This window comes from Canis lupus, chromosome 24, assembly GCF_003254725.2.
Source record: "Canis lupus dingo isolate Sandy chromosome 24, ASM325472v2, whole genome shotgun sequence".
In the NCBI taxonomy this organism is placed as follows: domain Eukaryota; kingdom Metazoa; phylum Chordata; class Mammalia; order Carnivora; family Canidae; genus Canis; species Canis lupus.
This window is the reverse complement of record NC_064266.1, coordinates 43,666,600-43,691,092: the sequence shown is the minus strand read 5'-3', so window position 1 is coordinate 43,691,092 and position 24,493 is coordinate 43,666,600. Positions and strand designations below refer to the sequence as shown.

Sequence of the window (24,493 nt, the reverse complement as noted above, 5' to 3'; positions counted from 1 at the left end):
TTTTTTTTTTTTTTCCCATGTGTAGTAAATATAGAACAAGCTGTGCTCAGGTCCCTGGGTTCAGTCATGGTATGGAGATGGTTTATAGATGGGAGAATATAAATAATAAAAAGAGAAAGAGGTGTTGGGGGGGTGTGAGGAGAAACTTTTTCAGGACAAGTAAAAACAAGTTCTCTCCTATCTCCTTTTGGCCATGTCACTCACCTGAGAGTGACTTCACACAAGCATAAATTTGGCAAGGTGTCCTCTGTCTCCTGTTTGAGCTGACCTTTATTTATAAAGGGTGTACAAAGAGTGTACTCTGAAACGTAGAGAGAGATAGGGTGCCTAGTACTTTTAGAACTTACAAGTTAAGTCTCATGGATAATACAGAAAACAAACCAAAAAAAACGAGAATCTTACTCAGAGCAGGGAGAGAAAAGTCCAAGAGAGTTTCTAAAAACAACAGTTATCATTTATTGTGCCCTTACACGTGCCAGGCACGGGGTTGAGAATTTATAGAGGGTTAACTTCACTTCTAGCACCTGGCCCTCTTTTTAGAGGAATTATGGGGCGGGGGGAGACCTATCTTCCTTGGATTCTTCTGGATGCCCCTCCTCTCCCTCGTCCAGGGCCCCCCTGGCCTACCCCCATGGTAACTCGTACCTGGGGCATCCCCCCTGTCCTCCACTTTTAGAAAGGCCACTGAGGATTTGCTGATTCTCCAGCAGGACTCTCTCTCAAAGACACACAAACTCAGGCAGATTCTTCTCCCTCCCTGAAGAGGTCAGGATCTCATGCCCAGGGTGACCACAGGCCAGAACAGGAAGCTGATGGGACCAAGCCCCTTTCCAGTCTAATTCAAGGAAATTTGTCTGGGAGGGTGTCAGCAGAGCCATAGTCAGAGTCACTGTTCCTGGGGGGCCACCGGGGCTGGGGAGGGTTAATTAGCGGGACCAATGCTTGACTGTTTCACTTGGTGGGGGCAACCCTGTCCTATCAGTTGGCCCTGCCCTTCCTATTTTGGAAAGGGCTCATCTTCCTTAGAAATCTGATTCTGAAATGGACAAGTGGCATGGTAATTTCACATTCCACTAGGAACCCCAGGAGGCACAAGGTGGGTTTGGAAAGAACCCTTTTGCCACCAGTTTAAGAAACCAAGAAGTGTAGAAACCAATTTCAATTCTATCGAATGAAAGGCTATTCCTGTGTCTCCTGGAAGTTACTTTCTGTAGAAGCACTGGAAGTGCCACATTTTGCTAGGGGTGAGGGTAAGTTTTATTTGGTGGGGAAACTGACTCAAAAAAGGAGAGGCATGACAGTATGAGGAATTTCAAATCTAGGCAACAAAGCTACCCTCTCTTAAAAAATATATATACTTTTTTTTTTTTTTTTTTTTTGCTTAATGCCAACATTCCTGTATAAAAGTCAAAGGTGATTCCTAAGCCTATGCATTAAGTCTTGCTAAGTAGGAATTAGGCCTCAACTAAAAGTAAGGAATACCTTTTTATTTTTTAAAGATCACTATGAAAAATATTAAAACAAAGAGTTATTTTAATAGGGTTATTAGATCCAGGCCAGGATTTTAAAACAGTCTGCTCCTCTAACACTGCAAAGGTAGGGGAGGGAGGCATAAAAGCACACTTTTTAGTATTACTGTAAATTATTATTATTATTATTTTTTTAGTGGGACTCCTAAGTAAGGAAAGCTTTCAACCCCACTGAAGAAAACCACAGAGGATTCTAAAGGAAACCTGCAGTTAAAAGAGAACAAAGCCCAATAAACAAACTAAGACTGCAGTGTTGGCAGATGAGTTAAAACAAATGTGGAAACCAAATATCACCGTAGTGATGACAGGTATCTCAGAAATGGGGGAGCTCACGTGTCATGTACACTCAATGGACATTTATAACCAGAGATCTGTAGAGTTTGGCTATCCTTCAGAAAGCAGAAGACTGCTAGACACCTGTCATTTGACAAGGGATTTGAAGAGCACACAGCACACTCAACAGTCATGCTTTACATTTAAATAATGCCTTATCGCCTATTACCATATTTTTTTGGTTAAGCATGGTCTTATCTGAATTAGAAACTTTTGACTCCTTCACTTACCTTGCAGTCTTTGAGCAAAAGTCCCTGACATTTAATCTCTGAGCTTTTGGTTTTATTTGCCTATGACATGTGGTCCTACCACATTTTTATTGCCCAAGGCTGTTTCAAAGGACAAATGTGACTTAGATGAAAGGCTTTTAAAAATACAGTAAGAATGTGGTATCATTATCTGTGATCATCACTGTTACTGGTTACTAATACCTGAAGGCAGTGAGACTATCCCTTTCAAGTCAGGAGGGGATATGCAAAAAGCCCAAGGACCCCACTTTTCTTTGCCTAATACCAATTTCCCATGATATTCATAATGTGGGTAAATTATAAAAATGAACCTACTTATATAGAAAACTTTTTTTTGAGAGAGAGAGAAATCTATGGGAAATTGGATTTTAAAAGGCAAGGAAGAGGGATCCCTGGGTGGCGCAGCGGTTTGGCGCCTGCCTTTGGCCCAGGGCGCGATCCTGGAGACCCGGGATCGAATCCCACGTCGGGCTCCCGGTGCATGGAGCCTGCTTCTCCCTCTGCCTTTGTCTCTGCCTCTCTCTCTCTGTGACTATCATAAATAAATAAAAAAAAAAAAAAAAAAAAAAAAGGCAAGGAAGAATTTTGGGTTTCGAGAAGCATAAAATACTACTGGGAGACAGAGGGAAAATCATAAAAGTCTCTCTTAATTCTAAAGATTTGGTGGCCTGATAAGCTATGCCCTTCTCACTGCACCAAACAGCTCAGTGGAGGCATTCTGAATACGGAAAAATGGCTGTACTAAAGAAGAAGAAGAAAAAAAAAAAAGGCGCTCCTGCACGATGTGGGATGCAATGCATCATTGTTGCACCTGGTGGCATAAATAAATTATCATACAATTAATTGAAATTCACTGTATAAATAAAGTGTCATGGCAGGATGGCCATTATTATCTATAGCGTTTGCCTGCACACTTTTAATAAACGTAGCAGATACTAAAAAATTCTGATCTGCAATCTCCTTCAAATCTTAAAATACAGGGGAATCATACCCAAATTGGGTTTCCAAAAACATGGGAATACTTAAGTCTATTACTGATAGTGTCAGATAAGAAAAAGGCTTCATCTCTTACACACTGTAAAATTTTAGTCATGTTATTGATTATCTATCTTCTTAAAAAAAAATTCTCTGGAATGTGGTTAAACTGGGCAATAAAAATGGAAACAGTGTATACACAGAATTACACACACACAGTTGTAAAGCAACAGATGAATATGCATGTCACAAATTAGTAACCATATGAAAAGATGGTCTTTTGACATGCCTTTTTCACTGGTAGCAATATATGGATGTCTTGTTTTATGTTAGACTGTTAATAAGAGGTCTTGTCCTTACATTTGTAAGTCCTCATCCTTCTTCCCCCTCCTCCTCAATCAGTAACTCAGACCCAGATGGGGTGCCTCTCTTGGTCACTTTGGGCAAATGAAGCCTGGTCAGAAATTAGCCTGGTTTGACAAACCGCATTATGGCAGCAGGTGACAGTGGCTGCCCTAGTTCAGGGTCATGTCTGACATGGCCTGAGGTTTAGTCTTCTTGACCAGTGACTCCCTGAGAGCAGAGTCAGGACAACTGCAGGATGACCCCACGACATTCCCTTTAATTAAGGTTAATTTTGCACCCTGGATACAAAACAAGGGTAAGCAAGGTAAACTTCTACTATTCTTAAGACTTGACCCCAGACATGGACAGGTTGCTGCAGGGTGGGCATCTGCATAACCCATGGTTTAAGCTTCCAGTTCTGACTTAAGTGGACTGTGCTTTCCACCCCTCCCCCGCTCCTCCCCCAATAGAGGACTCAAGACATGGAACAAAGGTGACTGTGGTGGAGATCTGCTGGGAAAGCTTCATGTCACAAATGAGACAACCAAGACCCCAGGAGATAAGGGACAATGCCAACTAGGGTTCAAGCGGACAATCGTCACTTGGCTTCCTGTCTGTACCCACTATGTCCCCTCCCCATCAGAGGCTGGCTCCCTAGAGCTATGCTTGGAATATTGAGATGGGACTGTCAGGGCAAAGCCAGTTGTCTGCAGGAGAACAGCGCACTGTCCTCTAAGGCTCTGGCTGTAGTACAGTTGGGACATCCCAAATTTAAAACTGCTTCTCTTCCATAGGTGTTTGGGAAAGTGATGATGTCATTATTACCCTGGGTGGGCGTCACTGAAGTGACCACCATATGTAAAACTGTGATTTGTGAAAGAAACACATGTCACAAAAGCACACAGTTATGTCCATAATGTCATTAATAAAAAAGCGTCACACATTATAAAATATTTAACAAACAAATGTAGCCCAGCTTTAGAAGTTGTGATCTTTAAATCCCTTGAAAGGTGTTAGAGAATAAAATAGAGAAATTAAGATCGTGGAGTTTCGCTTTTGAAATCTTCATTCAAGCCACACATTTAGACCCTTGCTAATTGCTGCTAATTTGATGGACTGTGGCACAAGAAGCCAAACCTTCAGACAGGAGCTAAGGTGAGGGTGGAGCAGGGGCAGTGGGGGGGAGTGGGAAGGACCACTGAGGTAGGGATGGGGTGAGGGAGGGACTTGTGTGTGTGTGTAGGAGGGGGGGAGAGACTCCCAGAGGGGTGGGGGTGGGGCTCTCAAAGGTGAGAAAGATGAAGAGAGGAGGGGGGTGAGGCGGAGGGCCGCCAAACGTACCAGATATGGTTATGAACACAAGACCTTTTTAATTTCTTGGTATCCCAAGTCCGTGCGCAGAGGATCTTACCTTTGATCCTCTCTGCCCCCAGCTAAAGCTGCTTGAAAAGATTCACATGCAAACATTTACATATTTCACAAGTCAGAGTCACATTTTTACCACGTTTCGTCCACATACTTAAAATACACTGGAAACATTTTTAAAATGTTTTTATTTTAATTGCATTTCGAGGACAAGACAGCATTCCACTCCCAACGCATAACACTCTTTTTAAACCAAGCCCCTCCTCCTGTACTCTTTGTAATAGCGTAAATGATTGGCTTACCTCGGGCTCTTCCCTAGGAAAAAAATTATTTCATATTTTTTAAACACAGCCACGCCCACCCTCTTGGAACCAGCCCCGTGTAGGTTTGGATCCAGACCTGCCTGTGGCAGATTAAGTGAGGTGTTGCTTTTTAAATTTTTTTCCCCCTCCTCCCTCCATCCCCCCACCAGGTGAGCTGAGTGTGTGCAGAATACTGAACTTCTGTGTGCAGCCCCGGCGCCCCAGATACCTGAGTGTCTGGTTTTTCAACCGTAAAGGCGGGAGGGTTTGGCGAACGAATGAGAAGTGAGGAAACGCTTAGCGCAAAGGGAAAAAAGAGAGAAAGACATACAGAAAAAAGGTTATGGAGGCCGACGAGGGGTGGCCGCCTCTCCCCCGCGCCAGGGACCCAACACGCTCCCCGAGACGTCCCTCCACCTTCTCCTCCGCATTCTTCGCGCCGCCCGCTGCAGAGCGCCAGCGCACAGGTACCACCAGAGTGTGCAAACACGGAAAGTTTTTGCCCGCGCCAAGGCGCAAAACACAAGACAGCCCGTTCCCCGGTACGAGTACACAGTCGGCGGGTAACCTGGGGGTGCCAGGGACGGGGTCGGGGGCACTTGAGCGGATCATGCACAGGCGGACACAATAAAGACACCAACACACACCAACGAGAAGCTGTCTGACCCAAGCAGCAGTGCCAGGCGAGGCGGGGGCGCACCTTCCCCAACGACCCCAGCCCACCGCGGCCCCAACCGGCCTAGCCTGGGGAGCCCCGGGGCCCCTCCCCGGCAGTTCCTGGCTCACCTGAACCCCCGCCTTCCTTGCCGGCCCCCACCCCTGGGCTCGGGGGCATCTTACGGTCGCTGGCGCTGGCTTGTCCAGCCGGAAACGACCCTCAGTGTTGCTCGGCACCACTTTTCTCCCTGGAGGGCACATACTTCGGCCACCCAAGCCCAACCGAGGCCCCCTCCCGCTCCCAGGGCAAAGTTGGGGCCCCTCACTGGAACTTTCTCGCAGTGTCTTCCCGCCTGGGCCTGGACCCCCTCCTCCCGCTGCCAGGCCCTGAGCTCCACCGGGCAGCCCTGCCACCCGCGCCCGGGGCCCCCCGGCGGCCCTGCTCCCCGCGGGCAGAGTCCGCCGCATTACCTAGAAGCAGCAGGCGGTGCGTACACATGTACCCCATCTTTTCTTCCTGGAGTTGCTTGTCGATGAGCTTGCTGCGTTTCTTCTCTGCGCGCTTCTGGGCGCGCTTCTCCAGGGCTTCCTTGCGCATCTGTCTGCGCTTCTCCGCCAGAGGAATCTTCTTGACCTTGGGGCTGTGCGCGGCTTTGGGCTGGGGGCTCTCAGCTCGGCCGAAGCAGCCCCCGAAGGCCTGCATGAGGAAGTTGCGGAGCAAGTTGCGCCGGGGCTTTCGGCGGCGGCGGTTTCGCCGGGGCTGCAGCCAGCGGCGGCATCCGGAGGTCCCATCGTCGGACTCATCGCTGCTGTGGTCGTCGTCGCTGCTGACCGACCCCTCGTCGTCGTCGCGGCTGCGGCCAGACCTGCCCCGCCAGGCAAATGCGCGAGGAGGCTGCGGAGTAGGCGGATCGGCAGCCTGGATCTCGGGGCTGGGGGGTCTGAGGAAGCGGAGCTTGGGTCGGGCTCCAGACGCAGGGGCGGCAGGGGCGGCAGGGGCGGCCCGGGAGGCAGGAGCGGCCCGGGTGGCAGGAGCGGCTGCCCCGGCGGCAGGAGCTGCCCGGGCGGCAGGAGCGGCTGCCCCGGCGGCTGGAGCGTCAGGGGCGGCTGGAGCGTCAGGGGCGGCAGCGGCTGCCCCGGCGGCTGGAGCGTCAGGGGCGGCAGCGGCTGCCCCGGCGGCTGGAGAAGCAGGCTTGGCCCGGGCGGCAGGGGCTCCGTCCCCCGGAGAGGAGACTTTTCCTCCCTCCGCAGCAGCGGCGGCCGAGCCTCCTTCCATCTCGGCTGCTTCTCCCTCAACTGGGGGTCTCTCTCCCTCTGCTCGCGCTCTCTTAACTGGGGCTCGGGAGACCTCGATGGGCGGGCCGTCAAGCGCGATTGGGGGGCTGTCCATGTTGACGGGAGCGTCGTCGACCCCAACGGGGGCGCTGCCAATCTCGAGCGGGGGTCCGGAGATCTCCATCGGGGGGCTGTCGCCCGCGAAGTGTGGAGGAGGTCTGACAGCCTCTCGGGATGGGCTGCCGATGGCGCCTGGGACCCAGAGGGGGGGCTCGTTCGCGGCGGGAGCGAGGAGGACCGCACTCGGGACCGCGGCTGCCGCGGACTCGCCGCCGCCGCCGCCGTCGATTTGTGGGATAGCTCGGGGGAGCCCGGGGGGTGGGCTGTCGTCCCCGAAGGCTGCTCCATCAAACTCAAATGGCATAGCCTCCTCAGGGGGAGGGCTCCGGTCTCCTCTGAAGCCTGCGTTTGCAGGTTTGAGAGCCCGGGGCTCCTGGGGAGGGGTGGTATAGACCCCTGCACCTGGGCCTCCTGGAGCCAGGTCTGAGACCTGCAGGGGAGGCTGGTTGCAACCTCCCTGTGCAGGCTGCTCAAACTCAAAGGGCATGGCTTCCTCAGGTGGAGGGCTGTAGCCTCCCAGGCCTGGTCTGGCATCATCGAAGGCTCCGGGCTCCATGAGCGATGGGCGGGAGACCTGAAGGCCTGCATGGGCCCCAGTGGTGTCTCCAGGCTGCTCCGGGGTAGGCCAGAAGCCTCCTGAGCTGGGCTGCTCGACCTCGAAGGGCATGGCTTCCTCAGGTGGTGGGCTGTAGGCTCCATGGGCTCCGGCTTCCTTGACGGTCTCGCCCAGGTCTTGGAAGTTGGGCCTGGAGACTTCTGGGGGTCCACAGGCCTCGCCTTCAGTCTCGACGGGGACGGGCTCGCTGTGAGGCGGTTGGGTCTCCATCTCTTCGGCTGCGCCAGGCCCAGGACTGGGGGCAGCTGCCCCTGGGGCCTCCAAAGATGGTTGCTCGGGCTGTTCCCCGAGTTCAAGGGGGATATCGCGTTGTCCTGACATATTATTGCCGTCGAGGCAGTTGCGCACGCCCATAACACGGTGGCGGCCTCTTAAAATAAACTTGGGGCCCCGTAACACGGAGCACCCAACCGAACTAGGGTGAAAAAATTTTTTTTCAAAAAAATTCAAAGTAGTGGCTGGAAAGTTCTCCAACCTCACTTTTCAACCCCCTTGAGGTCTGGGGGTTCAGGGCCTCAAACCCAAGATGGTGGCGGAAGCAACTCTACCGTTGCTGGTGGAGTCTTGGTCCTTCCTGGCCACTTTTTATCCCCTCAGGCTGGCCCCTGGCCGCCCCCCCACCCCTTGGCCTGTCCTTGTCCCCTCCTCTCTCTCTCTCTCTCTCTCTCTCTCTCTCCCTCTCTTTCTATCTCTGCTCCAGGCCAGCCCCGCCTGCTTGGATCTGAGGAGCGTGCCGATTCGGTCCGAAAATCGCTCGTAGTGTTCGCTCGCTGCCACCAGAGGACGCCGGCCCCGGGCCGAGGCGGCTCCGGGAGCCGGATCCTGGCGCCGGCAGCCCCGGACTTTGGGTAAGGGGGCTGAGGAGCGCAGGCCTCGCAGGGATGTTTTGGCTCCTTCCACTCCTCTCCCTGACTGATTTGGAGTCTTTCTCCTCTCTTATCCCCTGGCCAGAGAGAGAGAGAGCTCTCCTGCGTTGCGGGACACGTGACGCAAGACGTGGGCCCCGGGCTGCTCGAGCGCAGGAGCTGAAACCCTCCCTCCCAGACCTAAATGACTCTCCTTGGGGGGAGGGGGGAACTGCAGGAGGGTTTCATCACCCCAGGATACCCCTGCACCCCTGAGCCGCAGCCCCCAGACCCGGGCAGCCCCCCACCTTAAGCTCCAAGTCCGGAGTGTGAGGCTTTGGGCGCGTGGGAAGGGGGCGCGGTGCGCGCGGGGATGCGACAGGTGGTCGTGAGCCCACCGGCGCAGCGGACCGCAGGCGAGGGGCAAGGGGCTGCGGTGTGTGCGCACATAATTTGTTTTTAAAATGCCTTGGGGTACTTTCCGCCGCTTCTGCAGCTTTTGTCTGCCGGCTCGCCGAGGCTGGCTCCCCGTAAAGCACTTCAATGTCCCCCATCCCCACCACACTCTGGGGGTCCTCGCAGCAGTGTAGGGTGGCGCGGGGCAAGGGTCTCCCCTGGTTATGTATGATGATGCAGAGGAATTAAGAGGGTCTTGGGCGCGCCCCACGGAGACCCTCCAAGCGGTAGTCGCCCGGCACAGAACTGGGGGGCGCGGGACGCACAAGGAGACCCCATCCCGTGCAGGCCTCAGAGTTCCGGGGGTCCCACTGTTCTGGGGGAAGGGCGAAGGGGATTTCAGCGGGGATTTACGGCCGGCTTAGCGTGGTCTCAGAGACCGGACAGCCCCTGTGCGCACCGAACCCGAAGACAGACAACCGTGCCGCGCCTGCGGCAGCGGCTACAACGTGCCGCTTATCTGCCTCGGATGCCGGCTGCAGGGTCGGTGGGTCAGCGGCCCCAGTCCCTCTCCGGCCCCCTTCCAGCCCCTCTCCCTTCGCTACGGGTATCCCAGGGCACCGCTCCACTTTTCCACCGCTGGAGCCCTCAGAGGCGGCACTGAGCCCGGCCGCAAGTCCGCCGGCCGCCTGGCTGCGCTCCGGTCGCCGAAGCTCGCGGGGGGCTTGGAGCCTGCTGGGGAGAATGCCAGCCCTCTAGGTGGGCTTGGTGCGCGCGCACTGCTCTGGGTCCGGGGGCTGGGGTCTGCCGAGGGATTGGGGCCACGGGAAAAAATTACTGCTTGCGGATCACGTACGATCCGGGACACGGGCATGAGGTCTGTCTCGCCAGCGGGTGAAGCGGACCTGCGAGCCACCTTTAGGTGCAGGGCATCGGGCACGGGGCGGGTGGTCGCCTGGCGGGCGGGCGCGCGAGACCGCAGGCTGAGTGTCGCCAGGGGTGGGCTGCGGCGAGCGGGAGCACCGCTTGGATCGCTGTATCTACGAGCCGCCGGCGGGTGAACCACGCACCGCTCAGTCTCGTTAAGTCGAACGCATCCCTCTTAGAACGATGGGACCACAGCCACGGCGCACCACTGCCCCGCATCCGCCATCCACGTGGCCGTGCTGCAGAGGAGAGCTGACAAAGTCGGACTCTGGGCAACGCGTGGGGTCCCCCAAAGGCGCATCATGTCAGGTCGGCGGGTCTACACACGTGGAAACGCCAACACTGAACTTTGGCTCAAACTTTGCCCAACTATCCCCACGCGCCAGGGCTCAGCCGTTTGAGCATCCACTGAATGGGCCAACTGGGTCGCGACCGTCAACTCACTCCCCTCCGACCCCAGCGCGGGGTCAGCCATTGGGCTGGGGTCACGCCAATCAAGGTTGCCTGGCGAATGAGCAGGGGGCGTCGGACCGGAAACCGGATATGAAGGGGAGGTCCAATAGGGGGCGCCGCGTTGGAACGCCCCAAGAGGTTGTGCTGCTGGGGTGGTTGGAAGCGGTTGGTGGGCGTGCGTATGGCGGCCAGGCCTGGGACGCCACGAGGCTCACTGGCGCCGTGGGGTCACTCTTCCCAAAGCCACAAGTCGCCAAGGCTGGAAGGGAAGGTCTGGGCCTACCAGGAGACAACCCTAGGGCTCGATGGGCAAACCCACCCTCCCGAGGGGACCGCCGATGAGGCCAGGCGAGGAGGAAGAAAATGTCTAGGGCCTGTTGGTAGAGGGCCAAGGCCCTGATGCACAGGAGGGGCCCAGACGCCTAAGGACCTGAGGCCCTGGGATGCTGCGCCCTGCCGAGCTAGAAGGTCAGTAGACATTGGGGTCTGCAGCCCCAAAGGGACGGTGTGCCCCCCCTCTCTCCTCAAGCACTGCTCATCAAGGAACGGGTACAGGGTCTCTTTGTTTGACATCCTCATGGGCATGGGGGACCTTTTTGTTCAACACTCTTTGGTATGTTGGTCCTTTACCTGGAGAACACATGCGTTGAGGGGATAAAGGCTGGGTAGATACCAGACCTCCATCCTAAAGGAGCAGGAACATAAAAATGAAAGATGACTCCTGGGGGTGGGGGTGGAGGACTCTTGGAAGTCTTGATGGGGAACATGGTGGCGGTTCAGATGGGCTTGCATGGATGGGTAGGGCCGCCGCCTACAATTGGGAGGAATGGGAAGAATGGGAGGAATGGGAGGAATGGGAGGAATGGAAGTAATGGGAGATGTGGGCCTACCCTTAACAAAGACCCAATTGGGGGAAGCGAGGGACTCCATGTGGAGTCCTGGGAGGGGCACTGGGAGTGAAAGCAGGACCAACTGGATGGGATCTCTCTGGGCATACTAGGAAACTCTAGGACAAGCACTTTTGAGGCTGTTTTAGTAGGAAATGGAGATGTTGAGTGTTTTTTGTCCTGCGAGTGAGGCTTTGAGCCTAGTTTTAGTAAAGATGGAGGTGGTGTGGAGGATAATCCTGATGGAGCGAACATAGGAAGCTGTGGCTGGTCATGACCTTTAAGATGTGGAGAACCACATGCATGGAAGGAAGCAGGAAGGCTGAAGGAAGGGCCTCTAGAGGGATCCAAAGGGCCCTCTAGCAGCTTCTGTGACAGAACATCACCAAAGGTGGAGAAGCCAAAGTATGGCACTTGGATGATGGGACACAAGTGACACAGGGAAGCCCAGAGGATCTGGGGAGGAGTTGGGTGGTAGCGGAGCCCATTTGGTTTTAGACTGGGCAGAGGTGAAGGAAGGGTGGGCAATTGGGAAGGAGTTTTTCACGGCCTATTATTTAAGAGGGCGGGTCTGGTTTAGAAGGAAGGTACAGACCCCAAGTTCAAAGTCACAACCATCCTTCTAGGGTATGAGATCACTGGATCAGAGACTACCCCAAAGGGGAGGAATACATTGGGTGATAGGAACACAGAAAAGAAAAGGAAAGATGTCTCGGAAGAGAGCAGTGGGCTAGGACAGGACTAGTGGGGGTACGCTGGAGGTGGTGGTAGGCTGGAGGTGGTGGTGGTGGGGTGGGAATCTTAAGAATCGCTCAGAGTGCCTCAGGGAGATTGGGGTTTCCGAGCCCCTGCATGGTTCACATCAGGGCCAGCTGATTCTCTGCTGTGGACTGTCCTGGGCGCTTGAGGGTGTTAGCAGCATCCCTGGCCTCTACCCACTAGATGCCAGTAGCAGCCCCTTAGTTGTAGCAACCAAAAATGTCTGTAGATTTTGCCAAATGTCCTCTGGGGGGCAAAACCGCCCCCGGATGAAACCATGGCTGGAGGCTGAGAAAAGACCCTTAGACCTGAGTAGGAATCATCTTAATTTAAAGGTAAATTGGGACTGCGAAGAAGAAAAACCCCACTATTTAACTCCAGTGTTCCCCATTTTGTCTACTTTTACTTATTTACTTATTTATTTTCTGTAGGCATTGGCCACCAGAGTCTAAAAACCCCAAATCACTTATGTGAGGGGGTTCAAAGCAGAAACCATCACAGATGAGCAGTGGGACCTGGGACACCTCAGAAGTACAGCCAGATGTTTGAGGAGCTGGCTGAAAGGCAGCTGGTGCACCTGGCAACAGGGACCTGAGGAGCCCGGTGTGGTGAGCACTGGGGGCAATGAGTGGGAGGGTTGTCTGGGGGCTGCTGTGATTGGTGGGGCTGTCTGGTCAGCCCACCAAGGACTTGGCAAGCTTTCCGGCTCAAGACAGAAATGTGGCCTTGCCCTGGATGGAGATGGCCAGTTACAGGTGTGGTGGGCAGCCTAGTCCAGATTTCCACTTCTGGATGATTTCTATCAGGGAAAGAGGCCACTATTTGACAGGAAGAATCAGGAACGAGGAAGGCAAGTGGGTTAATGAGTTCACGCGGATGACAGGAAGAGGCAAGATGGGCTAGTCGGGGTGCCTGAGAGGAGGGGGAGTTGAGGTGAAGGGCAGAAGCTATGTGCCAGGGTCTGGGCCCTGTTCCCACAGGGAGTGCGGCAAGATGGTATACCCGTCAGGGAAGGGAAGGATTGGCTGTCAAAGTCTAGGCGAAGGTTTCTGGGAAATTGTGTATCTTTAGCTACTTAAAAAGAATATGTCTTCTACACTACAATGGAGAAAGGAACAGCAGACACCACTCATGGTTCAGTAAAAGTGCGTTTCTGAGGATGGTCGGCCTGTTCGCCAAATGGCAGGTGCCTTAGGTGGACTATCTGCTGGCTTTTTGCAAATGAGTAATTCCCAATAGAAAGAAGGTATTTCTGCACTGTTGGCTCTCCCAGCAGCACCCTTGCCATCTGCAGGGACGTGGCCCCCTTCCTTGGTGACCCCGTGTGGTGCCCTAGGCTTCCCAAACTCAATCTTCCTGCTCTGTTGATGCTGCCCCACTAGCACGCACTGCAGTCAGCAAACGGCCACTGGGATACTTAGATTTGGGGGATTCTTATTCATTGCCTAAAGCACCAGACACATCCAAGTTTTTAAGTAGCTGCCTGTCAATTTTCTTCCTTAGTTCATCCCTGTATCCAAGAAAGAAAAAGCAAAGCAGACAGAGAAGGGGATGGTCGAGAGGGAAGAGAGCAGAAACCTAGGAAAAACCTTCTTTTTCTGGCAGTAGCATTTCGTCCTAGCCTGTGGTGGGGGTGGGGGCCATTTGCACAAGAGCTGGCTCCGCAGACCACCTCTGTCACTTGTTGTCAGTGGCTTGCTTTCAAAGGAGGAAAAGGAGAATCTTTGTACCAGTTGTGGGGGGGAGGGGGACAGAAAGGAGAGAACCTGGGAAGAGAATTCAGGCAACTATTCCGTTTCTCAACCTCCCAGTGACAAATGTTTTTTGAGTGCTGACTGAGTAGCCATAAGACTTTGAAGCTGTTCAGTTAATTACTGTTCAATTAAGACTTGCTGTGCCCATCCTTCTACCTTCCAGCATCTCCTCTGCCAGCCTTGGCCGGTGGAGGCAGCAGCAGCCTACTGCTGTCGGCAGAAGGGTCTGCGTGACCAGGCTGTTTCAGGCAAATGCCAGCTGAAGAGAAAATGCCTCAAATGGAGGTTAGGAGCAGGTGCAGGGCTGATCTACTCCATATGCTCAGATTAAAAAGCCCCGTGCTGGAGCCCTGGGGGCTGAGGGTCTCCTACCAGGAATTCAGACCCCTTCATTCAGCTCACTTGCTAAACTCAGCAGCCCTCCACTTGGAAGGGCTACCCGTTCCTGCTGCAGCCAGGCACATGACTGTCCCCTGACCACTCGCGCTGGTATGGTGGGTCCATGCCTTCTGGACAGTTGCTGGGCCTGGGCTGTGGACTCCTCCTTTAAGCTAGCCAATGATGCAGCAGAGAACCTGGAGGGGAGTGGCCATTCCAGAAAAGATGAACAGTGCCCCGAGAAGGGGGACTAAAAGGGGGGGAGAAGTGGGGAGGGGGGGGCGCAAGAAGGGCAAGAGGGAATCTCAGAAGAGAAATTCGGCTTTAGTGGAAGCTCTGTTTAAGATTTCAGTAATCATGGTGGAAACTCCAGGCACCCTGGGGGCGGCCGGGCACCATAATTTGAATGTAAGGGGAATGGTGTATTTCATGTTTGCGCCTGGCCTCAATTTCCCAGAGCGCATCCTCCTCCTGAGCTCAGATACAGACAGCAACATAAGCCAGGGCACTCAGAGCCGCCTCTCGCCGGGGTGGGGTGGGAGGAGAAACTGGTTGTCTTCAGCTGGCGGCAGTCCTTGGCCAGTTTGAGAGTTGGGGCCTCTCCTTGAACTGAAATCCAAGATTTAGCATTTAAACTCTAAAAACAGTATTTCCTAGGTTTTAAATCTTTCTGTTGGGCGGATGCCGTTGGGGCAAATACACAAAAACCCCCGCTGCACCTATGAAATTGAAATTTCTGGCCTTCCGTGTGCCTAATCTGTAGTCCCCAGGGTGCTCTTCTACAGCAGGTGTGGCTATTAAAAATGCTCTTCCTGACGTTACTTCTGCTGCCACCAGATTTTTGAAGATGGCCATGAAGTCTCCCCTAAACCTTTTTCTCCCTGAATCTCTATTTCTTCATAAGAATCTAAATAGCCCTAATATTACGGGCTCTGTGACTCCTAGTTCCAGATAGTATCTTCTCTTCCTTTTCCAGTGTTCTTGTCTTTGTCTTCCAGTATTTTCTGTGATTCCCCCCAAACACTCCTTTCCCTCTGTTCTCAACTCTTCCTGCACATTACAGATACCACGTACCATCTGTGCATGTAGTCTAGTCTTACCCTGGCGTTTCTGATGGCCATGCCCCTCTGTTCATCTGCAGCATGCTCGCCCTAAAATAAGCTCATAGAGTAAAAAATAGGCCCTGTCCACAGGCGAAGCCAGGAAGGCAGCCTCCCCAATTCTACCTTGCAATAGGGAGTTTGCCGCCGTCGGCAGTGGCAAGGGAGTGTGCGTGCGTGCGTGTGTGTGTGTGTGTGTGTGTGTGGTGGGGGGGGGGTGCCATGGCGCCAGCTCCTCTTGGATGTCCTGCCTTACTGGCTGAGCGCTGTCAACAGGTGACGGTAGCCCTGCACTGCAGACTCTTGGCCTTGGGGAGAATCTAAGTCAGTAGGCTGTTCACTCTGGCTCCTCTGCTCTGAATTAGCTAGGACCTAGCACCAGGACCAGTGCCAAGGGATGTGGAGCTGGGAGTGGGAGGTAAGATTTTTAAAAAGGGAAAACCAAACAGCAAAAATTTACCTTATATGTAGCCTTGTGATATATAGCCAAAACAAAACAAAAATGGGATGTTAAATCATTGATTTGACTGTTTTTTTTTTTTTTTCATTTGCATTGTTATCCCACGCATTTGCAACAGGGGGAAATTGGTTTAGGAGGAAATGCAAAAAAAAAAAAAAAAAATCTTAGCTCTCACAAGGTCTTGCAGTATAGAAACAGATACATCTCTAGAACTGTGGTATTAAAATTTCATGGGAGGAGCAATTAAGAAAAAAAGTCTGAAAAAGCTCCTGGGAGGGAAGGGTAATAGAAACAAAGGCCGAGGATGCTGGTTATCCAAACTCACTGCAGCCTCCGAGCCATGTTTGCAGGTCTGGCCTAATCAGGACACTTACAAGTGTTACCAAATAATATATTCAACACTTGTGGTCGGTTAGCTAACGTTGCTGTCAGACTGCTTGGTCCCAGAGCTGTGAGCATCTCCAGGCTGCAGTACTCAGTGCAATGCTGGCTTCAGGCTGCCTGCTCCCACTCAGAAAAGCTTGTTTTCGCACACCATCAGGGAGAGGTGAGGGAAACGGGCACACAGAAGACACACGCTATAGATCTGCTCAAGGATGGCCAGTTCCCCTTCCCCCCAGGCTAGTAACAAGACACAGTGGAATTCTGTATTCTCTAACTTGCCTTTTTAAATTTTTTTTTTGCCACCCATTCAAAAAGACTGGATAAAATGGAAATTGGAACAACACAAAACAGATTTCTTCACAACTGGTGCTTTTTATTTGATTAACCTTGAAAACCTTTTTTTGTTCCATTAGTGTTAAAATCATGGGTAGAGTCAAATTGGGTAACCCTGGGCTTAATCAACCTGCAAGCATTTGGAGCTGAAGGGAATGATGGGAACATACTTCATTTTCATTGAAGAAGTGGAGGCAGTGAGGTGCTGGGTCTGACCCAAGGCCACTGGGCAGGACGAGGCCTAGAAGATTCTTAGGTCCTGCTGTCCATCCCTGGGGCATCCAGACTTAGGAAATAGTCATTAATGTCAAAACCCCGGAGAGCAGGACGAGGGATTCCATCCCCCATTCTGGAACATGAGGATTAAAGATGGAATTTGAGGACCTCATCCCTTTTGCTGGGCAATGTCTAAGAGAAGGGCAGCACTGGGGCTGGCATATGACATCACTCGCCTCTGGAAGCTTAATTTGATTTTAGTAATTTGTTTTTTTGTTATAGGTCACCTTTCTGTTAAGATACATACTTTCCCCAACGCCATGGTTTCTGCTCAGTTTCCTCTCAATAGCTTCCCTCTGCATGAGGAGCTGTGATAACACAGGTAAATTAAGTAAAATCCATTCAGATTATTAAAACAAAGGAAAAGACCTCATTCTTACCCACGCTGAAGTTTCAGCTCCCTCATGAAATCTTCAATCCCAGCTGCTAGAAGTGAAGGCTAAAGAGTAAAGGGCTGTAAGCATTTCCAGGGGGGTGAAAAAACAGCCTCTAGCGAATTATAGAAACATCCTCCTAAAACAGTTCCAAACTTTAAAATTCCCAGTTCTTGAATTCTGATAAACATAAAAGTTTAGTTTGCCAAACTTTAGTAAAAGTAAACCTACACCAGCTGGCTGACAGCACACAATATTTGAACACTGCTATGACTTTCCAACTCAAAAAGTTCAGTTATAAGAAGACCTTTGTCCAAGAAAAAGCAAATTTCTAGTAAGTAAATGATTAATGTAGTAAAGGAAAATCCTAAATGCCAGAGCACACCATCACCTTTAACTAGCTTTATTCTCCTCCCCCTCTCCACATGAGATACTACAACCAGCTAGTAAATCACTTATGTGGTCAACTAGAAAGTCTGGTTTGGTTGTGGTGTGTTTTTTTTTTTTTTTTTTTCTTGAGTGAATTTCCTCACCAGACACACCCCACCTAAATTGAAAGGGCAAGTGAGCCCATTCAAATGCTAACCCCAATTTCGCAGGGTGAGACAAAGGGCCAGTTTGGAGACTAGTGAGTTGGGAATGCTTGGGAGAACTTGCCAGAAATGCCTCTGGGGATTAAAAAAAAAAAAAAAAAAAGCAGTGTAGCACCAGTGTCTCAGGTAGAGAGAGGGTTTGAAGTGTCTATGAAGTAAAATCCCATCCTTGGGTGGGTCCAGGGCACTTCCTAGGAGTTTGGCATAGAAACTGAGTTTCCTCAGTTATTCTGTAGAGTCCCCAAAGGCTTTTCCACTCTGGAATGGGGGTGGAGGGAAAGGGTAGAGAGAGGGGGTGGAGGGGGATGGAGAGTGGGGGAAGGGTGGGGGAAGGGAGCTGAGTGGCGCAGGGGGTGGGGGTAGGCAACTGACTTTCACAATCAGGTAGTTTATATGGAAGAGTGCGTCTAAAATAGGGCCAACTATTTGTGCGTTCTTAGATGGGGACCACCCCCTCCCCAACAATGATCTTGGTGTATTTCTTCCAATTAAGAAGCAAGCCTCCCAATATGGGGGTTCTGCTTAAAAGCAGACCAAGGTTGGCGTGAATGGTGTGTGCTTAGGCACTGAGGACTTCTTAAACTTGTTTATTCTTCCTGCAACAAGGCAAGATGCTAATTTCTCTACTGAAAAACCTAGCTCTGCAGGGGCCCCCCCTCCCCCAAGCTGGGAAGGGAGCTCCCACCCGGAAAAGCACGCCAAAAGAAGCCACCCAAACCCTGGCTTCTGTCGCACATTCACTAGACACCTTTTACTTGAACTCAGGCTGGTAAGACGTCCCCAGAGGAAAAACAACACTTATGCCACAGAAAGGAACCACAGCCATCACTGTTTACCCAGACTAGAAATTCCAACTTTGGGGAGCTCCATTCCACTTAGGCAATTTCACACATTTAAGCCAAAGGCAGGGCACTCCTGGCCCTGCGGCAAGTCCTCAGGAGCCTAAGACTTCTGACACTTGTCCGCTGCCCAAGGAAGCCTCTGCTCATCAAGAGCCTCCTGGGTCCTTCCTAGTGAAGACCTGTCCTTCCCAGTTAAGACCTTAAAGGCATCCAACGGTAGTTAGTCAGCGCCGCAGCCGGCGAACTAAGTTGGGGGCACCGTCGCGGTTCCTATGGAGGAGACCTGGAAGGAAGACCGTGGCAAGTGTGTGCCTTCTGGCTTCACCCCTGATCCTTTACTTGAGTCTATAAAACCCGACCGATCTTATCTTTTCAAGCCTCAAAACGCGCCCCCCCCCAATCTCATCATTCCCATCAGACTAGCTCAAACCGGCGCAAACCAAGACGCGCGCACCACGAAAAGATCAATTGCCACATCAGGTGGGGTTTGTAAAATCTATTTCACTCTATCCGTCTTCTCCAGGGTCGGCAGTAAGGCACACTTTACGCACTGAAGACGCGTTACGGACCGCCGCGGTTTCTGTCCTCTGGCCACAGGACGGCTTCACCTCCAGGTTACAGATACCAAACTTAGCTCCACCCGAGCTGCAAATGGCCGGTGCGCCGCCTCCCCTCCCCGAGGCTGCCCAAGCCGCCGGCCCCTGCCCCCTCTCGACCGGTCGCCCAAGGACTTGCGTCCGATCCAACACCCTTCCCCAGCTCGGCGGTGCCGCGCGGTTTGGGGACGCGGTGTAGGGTATCCCGGTGAAAGATGCCATCCCCTCTCCAGCCCCGTTTCTTGTGCCGCTTTACCTTTCCTCCCGGCACCGCCTCGCGGGCCGCTTAGCCCCGCTCCCATCCCCAGGACCTTGCGCAAACAGCCCCAGACCTCTCCAGCCAAGCTGCACCCGGCCCCGCCGCCAGATCAGCTGCGCCAAAACGCTTTAGCGATGCCCCGACGTGACCAAACCCGCGCCACCCACCCCGGTAGCCTGTAGGGGCACCCCGTAAGACTCCCGTACCTTCTCTGCCAGCCCTCCAGGTACGCGTGAGTCGCGGGGAGCTGCCGGCCGCCCTGGAGAGGTCGGCTCCGGAGCGCGCGGGCAGGTGCGCACGCTCCTTGCGGCGGGCTCCGGCCCCACGCGCGCCGGCGGGCGGCGGCGGCAGCCAGGACTGGCGCACGGCCGCGGGGAGCACTGGCGCCGAGGTCCCGCGGCTCCAGACTGGCAGCGCTGGGACCCGGGCTCCGGGCTCCCGGCTCCGGGCGCCTTAAAGCGCGGCGCGCGACTTTTCCCGGAGCCGCCAGTCCCCGGAGTTGCCCAATCCCAGCGCGGTTACTCTCCGCACGTTGCAACAGTGTCGCTACAGCGCGGCGGCTCTCCCCGGCCAAAGTTGGCGCGCGCACCTCAGAACCACGTTTCGGGCGCCTGCCGAGGCCACCTGGTCGGAGACTAGTGTTTAGTTAGAAAAAAAGTGTGTAAAACAGGTGACTTACCTGTGCCTTGTGGGTGTGCAGCTCGAAACCCGGGGCGCGCCGGGGCTTCCGCCGGCGTCCTGGACCCCAGCTCGGAGACCTCAGGCTGTCTCCAGCGGAGCGCGCGGAGCGCCCCGTCGTCCAACAGCCCCTCGGCCACCTGGGCGCTCCCGGCGCCCCGAGGAGCCCTCCCCAGCTCGCCCTGGCCCCCGCCTCCCGGACAGGCCAGCCGGGCCCCCTGCCCTTCCCTCCCCCTTCCTCCCTCCCGCCCGCGGCTCCCGCCCCGACCCCAGGCTCCCGGGCTCCCGGGCTCGGCGGCGGGCAACTAACCTGAATCAAAGAAAACAAGGAGAATCTGGACCGCGTCCTCCATTAGTGACGCCGGATGGGGATGGGTCCCCTTTTGGAAGGGGACTCCGGGGACGGGTCGCGGCGGGTGGGCTTCTTCGGCTTGCAGCGGCGCTGCTGCTTCTTCTCCTTTGGCTCCTCGGACTCTTCGGGGTCCCTCGGATCCTTGTCCTCGGGCTTGGGCTCGGGCTCCTCCCCCTCCCTGGGGTTCTGGGGCTCCTGAGTGCTGGGCTGCGCGCGACTCGGGGAGGCGTCGGGGCTCCGCAATCTTAGAGCGTGCAGACGCTCGGTGAGAGATTGGCCGAAGCTGCTGTGCTTGGGCACCACGGGGCCGCGCTCGTCTTCTGGCTCGGTCTCGGGCTCAGTGGCGGGGGCGGTCTCAGGCTCGGTCTCGAAGTCGGTCTCGGATTCGATTTCAGACTCGGTCTCGGTCTCGGTCTCAGATTCGTAGTCAAACTCTTCCTCGTACTCTAGGCACTCGGGGAGGGACAGCTCGAGGTCGGCCTCCTCGTGCTCGTGGTCCGACTCGGGGGGCTCGGGGAACACCTGGGCGCCGGAGCGGTGGTGGGCGTTAAGGAAGCTCCGGCGCTGCTGGGCGGCCGCGCGCTGCTGGGCGCGGGCGTTGGAGGTGGCGAGGGCGCGGAGGAGCGCGATGGAGCAGGAGAGCCAGAGGAGCGCGGTGGCTGCCCGGCGGCCGATGGGTGGGCACAGATCGTTGTAGTTGTGGCGAGCTCGGCGCCACTGCTGAGCCCGGGACCTACGATCCATTCTCTTAGGCGCACACCGAGAAGACCACCCGCCCTCTGGCTCTGCAGAGCGGGGCTCCGATGCGCATTGGCTGCTAGAGCCGACGGAGGTGCACCCCACGAGGTGAGAAGCTGGGTCCGGAGGTCCCAGCCCCACCTCGCTGTGAGGGGGGAAGAAAAGGAAGCACCTACCTTCCTGATCACTCAACTTTCTAAAGCTCCGCGCCTCTGCTTGCCTGTCTGAGCAAGAAGGGATGGGTAAGGGGAGAAAAAGTCTTCCTCCTCCGGGGCTCCTCTCTCTAAGTCTCAGACTCTGCGGCCTAAGACCCGGGAGAGGTGCCTCCGCTGGTCCTCTCGCCTGGGAGAGGAAAGAGGAGACTGAGGCGGGAGGGACGCGGCGGAGAGGTTCTGCAAAGTTGCGCGCCCGGACTTCTGCCGGGCATGTGCAGTAGGGAGGCGGGGGCGCCTCCCCGCGAGCTGCGCCGTGGCGCCGAGCCCGTGGCGCAGACCCTAGTGGGCCGGCAGGTGGCAGGAGGGAACCTTGTTTGAAACGATTTGGGCGACTTGGGCGAATCGAGGGGCGGGGGGGCCTGGCGGGTGCCAAGGAGCAAAACAAGTGAGCCAGCTAGCCACAGGTTAGGGTACTCGGGCAGCCGGGCATGGGTCCGGTTCTCCGTGGGGTCCATACACCTTCCCAACTCCAGGATTATCGGTAAAACAAGCCAAAAGACCAGACCGCAAAATCGCAGATACTCGGCGGAATGAAACGGGGGTCTGTGCATGGGTATTAATGATCCAGCCCCGGGCGAGTTCCAGGGGTTTAATAGTTTGAGGATGGTAACCTCAGGCAGTCATTAATCACGAAACCACCTTTGGCAGATCCCTTATAGTGACTGTAATTAGAGCGTTTCCGAAAAATATCCCCCGCACCCCCCTGTAGTCTCAATTGGCTAATTACCTCGTGGACAAGTAAGCATCGTTCCTAGGAAGGGCCCCACAGACAGGGTGATGGTTTGCAAGTCCACAGACCCATCGGTGGACTGCCATGAGCTCTAGCTGAGAACATGTGCTGCTGGAAGACAGACTCTAATTAGCTGGAACCACTAGTTAAGGCAAATCTTGCCTGCCCTGATATTCAGTAGGTACAGCCCATTCTCTACCCCTGTGGGGCGCTGCAGGCCGGTTAGCCATCAAGGAAATCTCACGGGGTACCCCTTAAAGCGCTTTCATTTCATACACAGATAGGTTTTCTTTTTTTTTAATTTTTTTTTTTTTTCATTTATTTATGATAGTCACAGAGAGAGAGAGAGAGAGGCAGAGACACAGGCAGAGGGAGAAGCAGACTCCATGCACCGGGAGCCTGACGTGGGATTCGATCCCGGGTCTCCAGGATCGCGCCCTGGGCCAAAGGCAGGCGCTAAACCACTGCGCCACCCAGGGATCCCCACAGATAGGTTTTCAACAAAGCTAGTTCATTCAGTGAATATTTATTCAGTGCCTGGCACATGCCAAGCCCTGTTCCAGGTGCTGAAGGTGAAGTTAAAAATGAAGAAAAGAAACTTACATTAAGGAAAGCCCATTTAGGACTAATCTGCTGTTAATCAGAGTGTTAAACCACTCCGAATTCCTCCTTGCCCACCAATATTTAATCCGTCTTTAATGCTCTGAGAAAACTATTGGGTCCATCAGAGCATTAGGGTTAGGTGATGTGGCTAGATGTTCCAAGACCATGCTGAACCCCGGAGGCTGAAAGGTTGGAGGAAATTAGTACCTCTCTTTCTCAGCCCTGGAAAATCAAATGAGCTCCATGTCCTCCTGAAGGGGGATCCCTGGAGTGATCTTAGCTCAGGGAAGCATGGTCCTCGGAAAGCTCTTGAGTTCTATCTATAACCTGACTGCTACTTCTGGGTTGTATATGACGCCTTCCCTGTTAGAGTATGGAGTGGCCCTTTTGCCATGGTGGCAAGTCCAAAGGTAGTTGCCTAATCCAGAGCCACACCGTCTTCCTAGAATTCTTGGACATGTCAATAAAGTTGCTCCACTTGGAACACATGGGGGTTTTTTGTCTTTGAGTCAACATGGGGGAAATCTGGAGAGGCATGCCCTCACAATTCTGCTTTCCTTTTTGAGGTCACCTACCAGGCTTTTGCTCCTGGTACCCCCTTCTTGGAGGCTAAAGAGTCCTGTGCCTACAGCCATTACCTGGCATGGTGGAACTTGTCCTCATACCTTCAACACCATGCTTACATGCAGCTGTCAAAACCAGAGTGTAGACCAGACCTTAGCAAGATTCTAGCAACTGCTTTCGATGTGCTGAGGGTTTATTTTTTTATTTCTGCATCTTGGCTGTGGATGTTCTTGAATGTTCCTGACTCGGCTTCTTGGCTGTGTCTGTCTTTCCTCTTGTGTTCTTTTGAGTTCTTTTGTGGCATTAAAATACTGATTGGTCTAAGAAAGTAGGGTTGATTTGGCAAACCCCATAAAAGGACAAATGTCTGTATTCTAGTTGTGCCTACTGTCACACTTTGCAAAGGAACTGAAAGGGTCTCCTCACAAGAGCCTGGTTCCAGTCATCATGTGATTATTAGTAGGGGGCACTGGATGGGCTGTTGGGTCCTGCATACTTCAAATCCATATCTCTCTGCCTCCATCAAGGAGGGACATCTCTGAAGGTTTTGCTCACATTGACCCACCTGCTTTATTTCTTTCAATTAGCACAGCCCCACTGACAGTGCATGGAGCATAAAGACGTCGTTCAAGGGATTTTCAAGGCACGCTGGGGAAAAAAATCAAGAATATGTGGGTGCTGGTGAATGCCCTTTCAATGGAGACGAATGCCAGCTGTCAGCAACAAGGTGGATTATGATTCTTTAGTGTTCATAAGAAAGTACTTCGTTTTTCAGAAGGAGTGCTTTATGCCTATAATGGAGATGGCAGCCCCGAGCTGATCCACTAATATAGATACACCGAGATTGCCTGCATTATTAACAAATGTGCATTACATAATACGTACTTTTGGACTAGATTCTGCATTAGTAATGCACTTTCTTTGCAAGATGCATTTTAATCAGCAAATGAACATTTAACAAAACACTGCATTTTAGAGCCCTGGTCCTGTATAGTTACACATACATTTTGGTGAACATTCCGCATAGTCTCCGGGAGGAGCAGCAGGACCACACTGAAATACTGCTCCATCTCGCACTTAGGGCCGAGGTCGAGCAAATGGATCTGTGCAGAAAATGCTGTTTAAAATGCATTACGTGCACGACTTTAAAAAGTGCTTGCTGCAGAGTGAATTTCAAAAAGGAGCAAGTGGGTGATGAACAACCTCGGGTTGTTAGCAGCTAAGGAACAAGG

The 24,493-nt window shown here is 53.4% G+C and overlaps 2 protein-coding genes and 1 long non-coding RNA gene across 7 annotated transcripts in view; 1 reads left to right on the top strand and 2 right to left on the bottom strand.

The window, feature by feature from the left end:
- The window catches only part of GNAS (GNAS complex locus), a 55,196-nt gene extending 47,062 nt beyond the window's left edge, over positions 1 to 8,134 (bottom strand). For both annotated transcript variants that reach the window (XM_025470539.3, XM_025470541.3), the window contains exon 1: positions 6,226 to 8,134. In XM_025470539.3, the coding sequence (XP_025326324.1) occupies positions 6,226 to 8,119 (1,894 nt within the window). In that variant the 5' untranslated portion in view covers positions 8,120 to 8,134. The remainder of the gene's footprint in view (positions 1 to 6,225) is intronic.
- The window catches only part of LOC112674186 (neuroendocrine secretory protein 55), a 58,170-nt gene extending 36,564 nt beyond the window's left edge, over positions 1 to 21,606 (bottom strand). The window contains exon 1 of the mRNA XM_035705908.2: positions 20,370 to 21,606. Within this exon, the coding sequence (XP_035561801.1) occupies positions 20,412 to 21,155 (744 nt within the window). The 5' untranslated portion in view covers positions 21,156 to 21,606 and the 3' untranslated portion in view covers positions 20,370 to 20,411. The remainder of the gene's footprint in view (positions 1 to 20,369) is intronic.
- Positions 10,060 to 24,493, top strand: part of LOC112674187 (uncharacterized) — a 34,269-nt gene continuing 19,835 nt past the window's right edge. Inside the window, exons 1-4 of one of the 4 annotated variants that reach the window (XR_003145297.3) lie at positions 10,060 to 10,854; positions 12,464 to 12,640; positions 16,940 to 17,039; positions 19,050 to 19,184. This is a non-coding gene — a long non-coding RNA (uncharacterized LOC112674187). The remainder of the gene's footprint in view (positions 10,855 to 12,463; positions 12,641 to 16,939; positions 17,040 to 19,049; positions 19,185 to 24,493) is intronic. The other 3 variants (XR_003145298.3, XR_003145299.3, XR_003145296.3) reach the window with 3 other exon arrangements.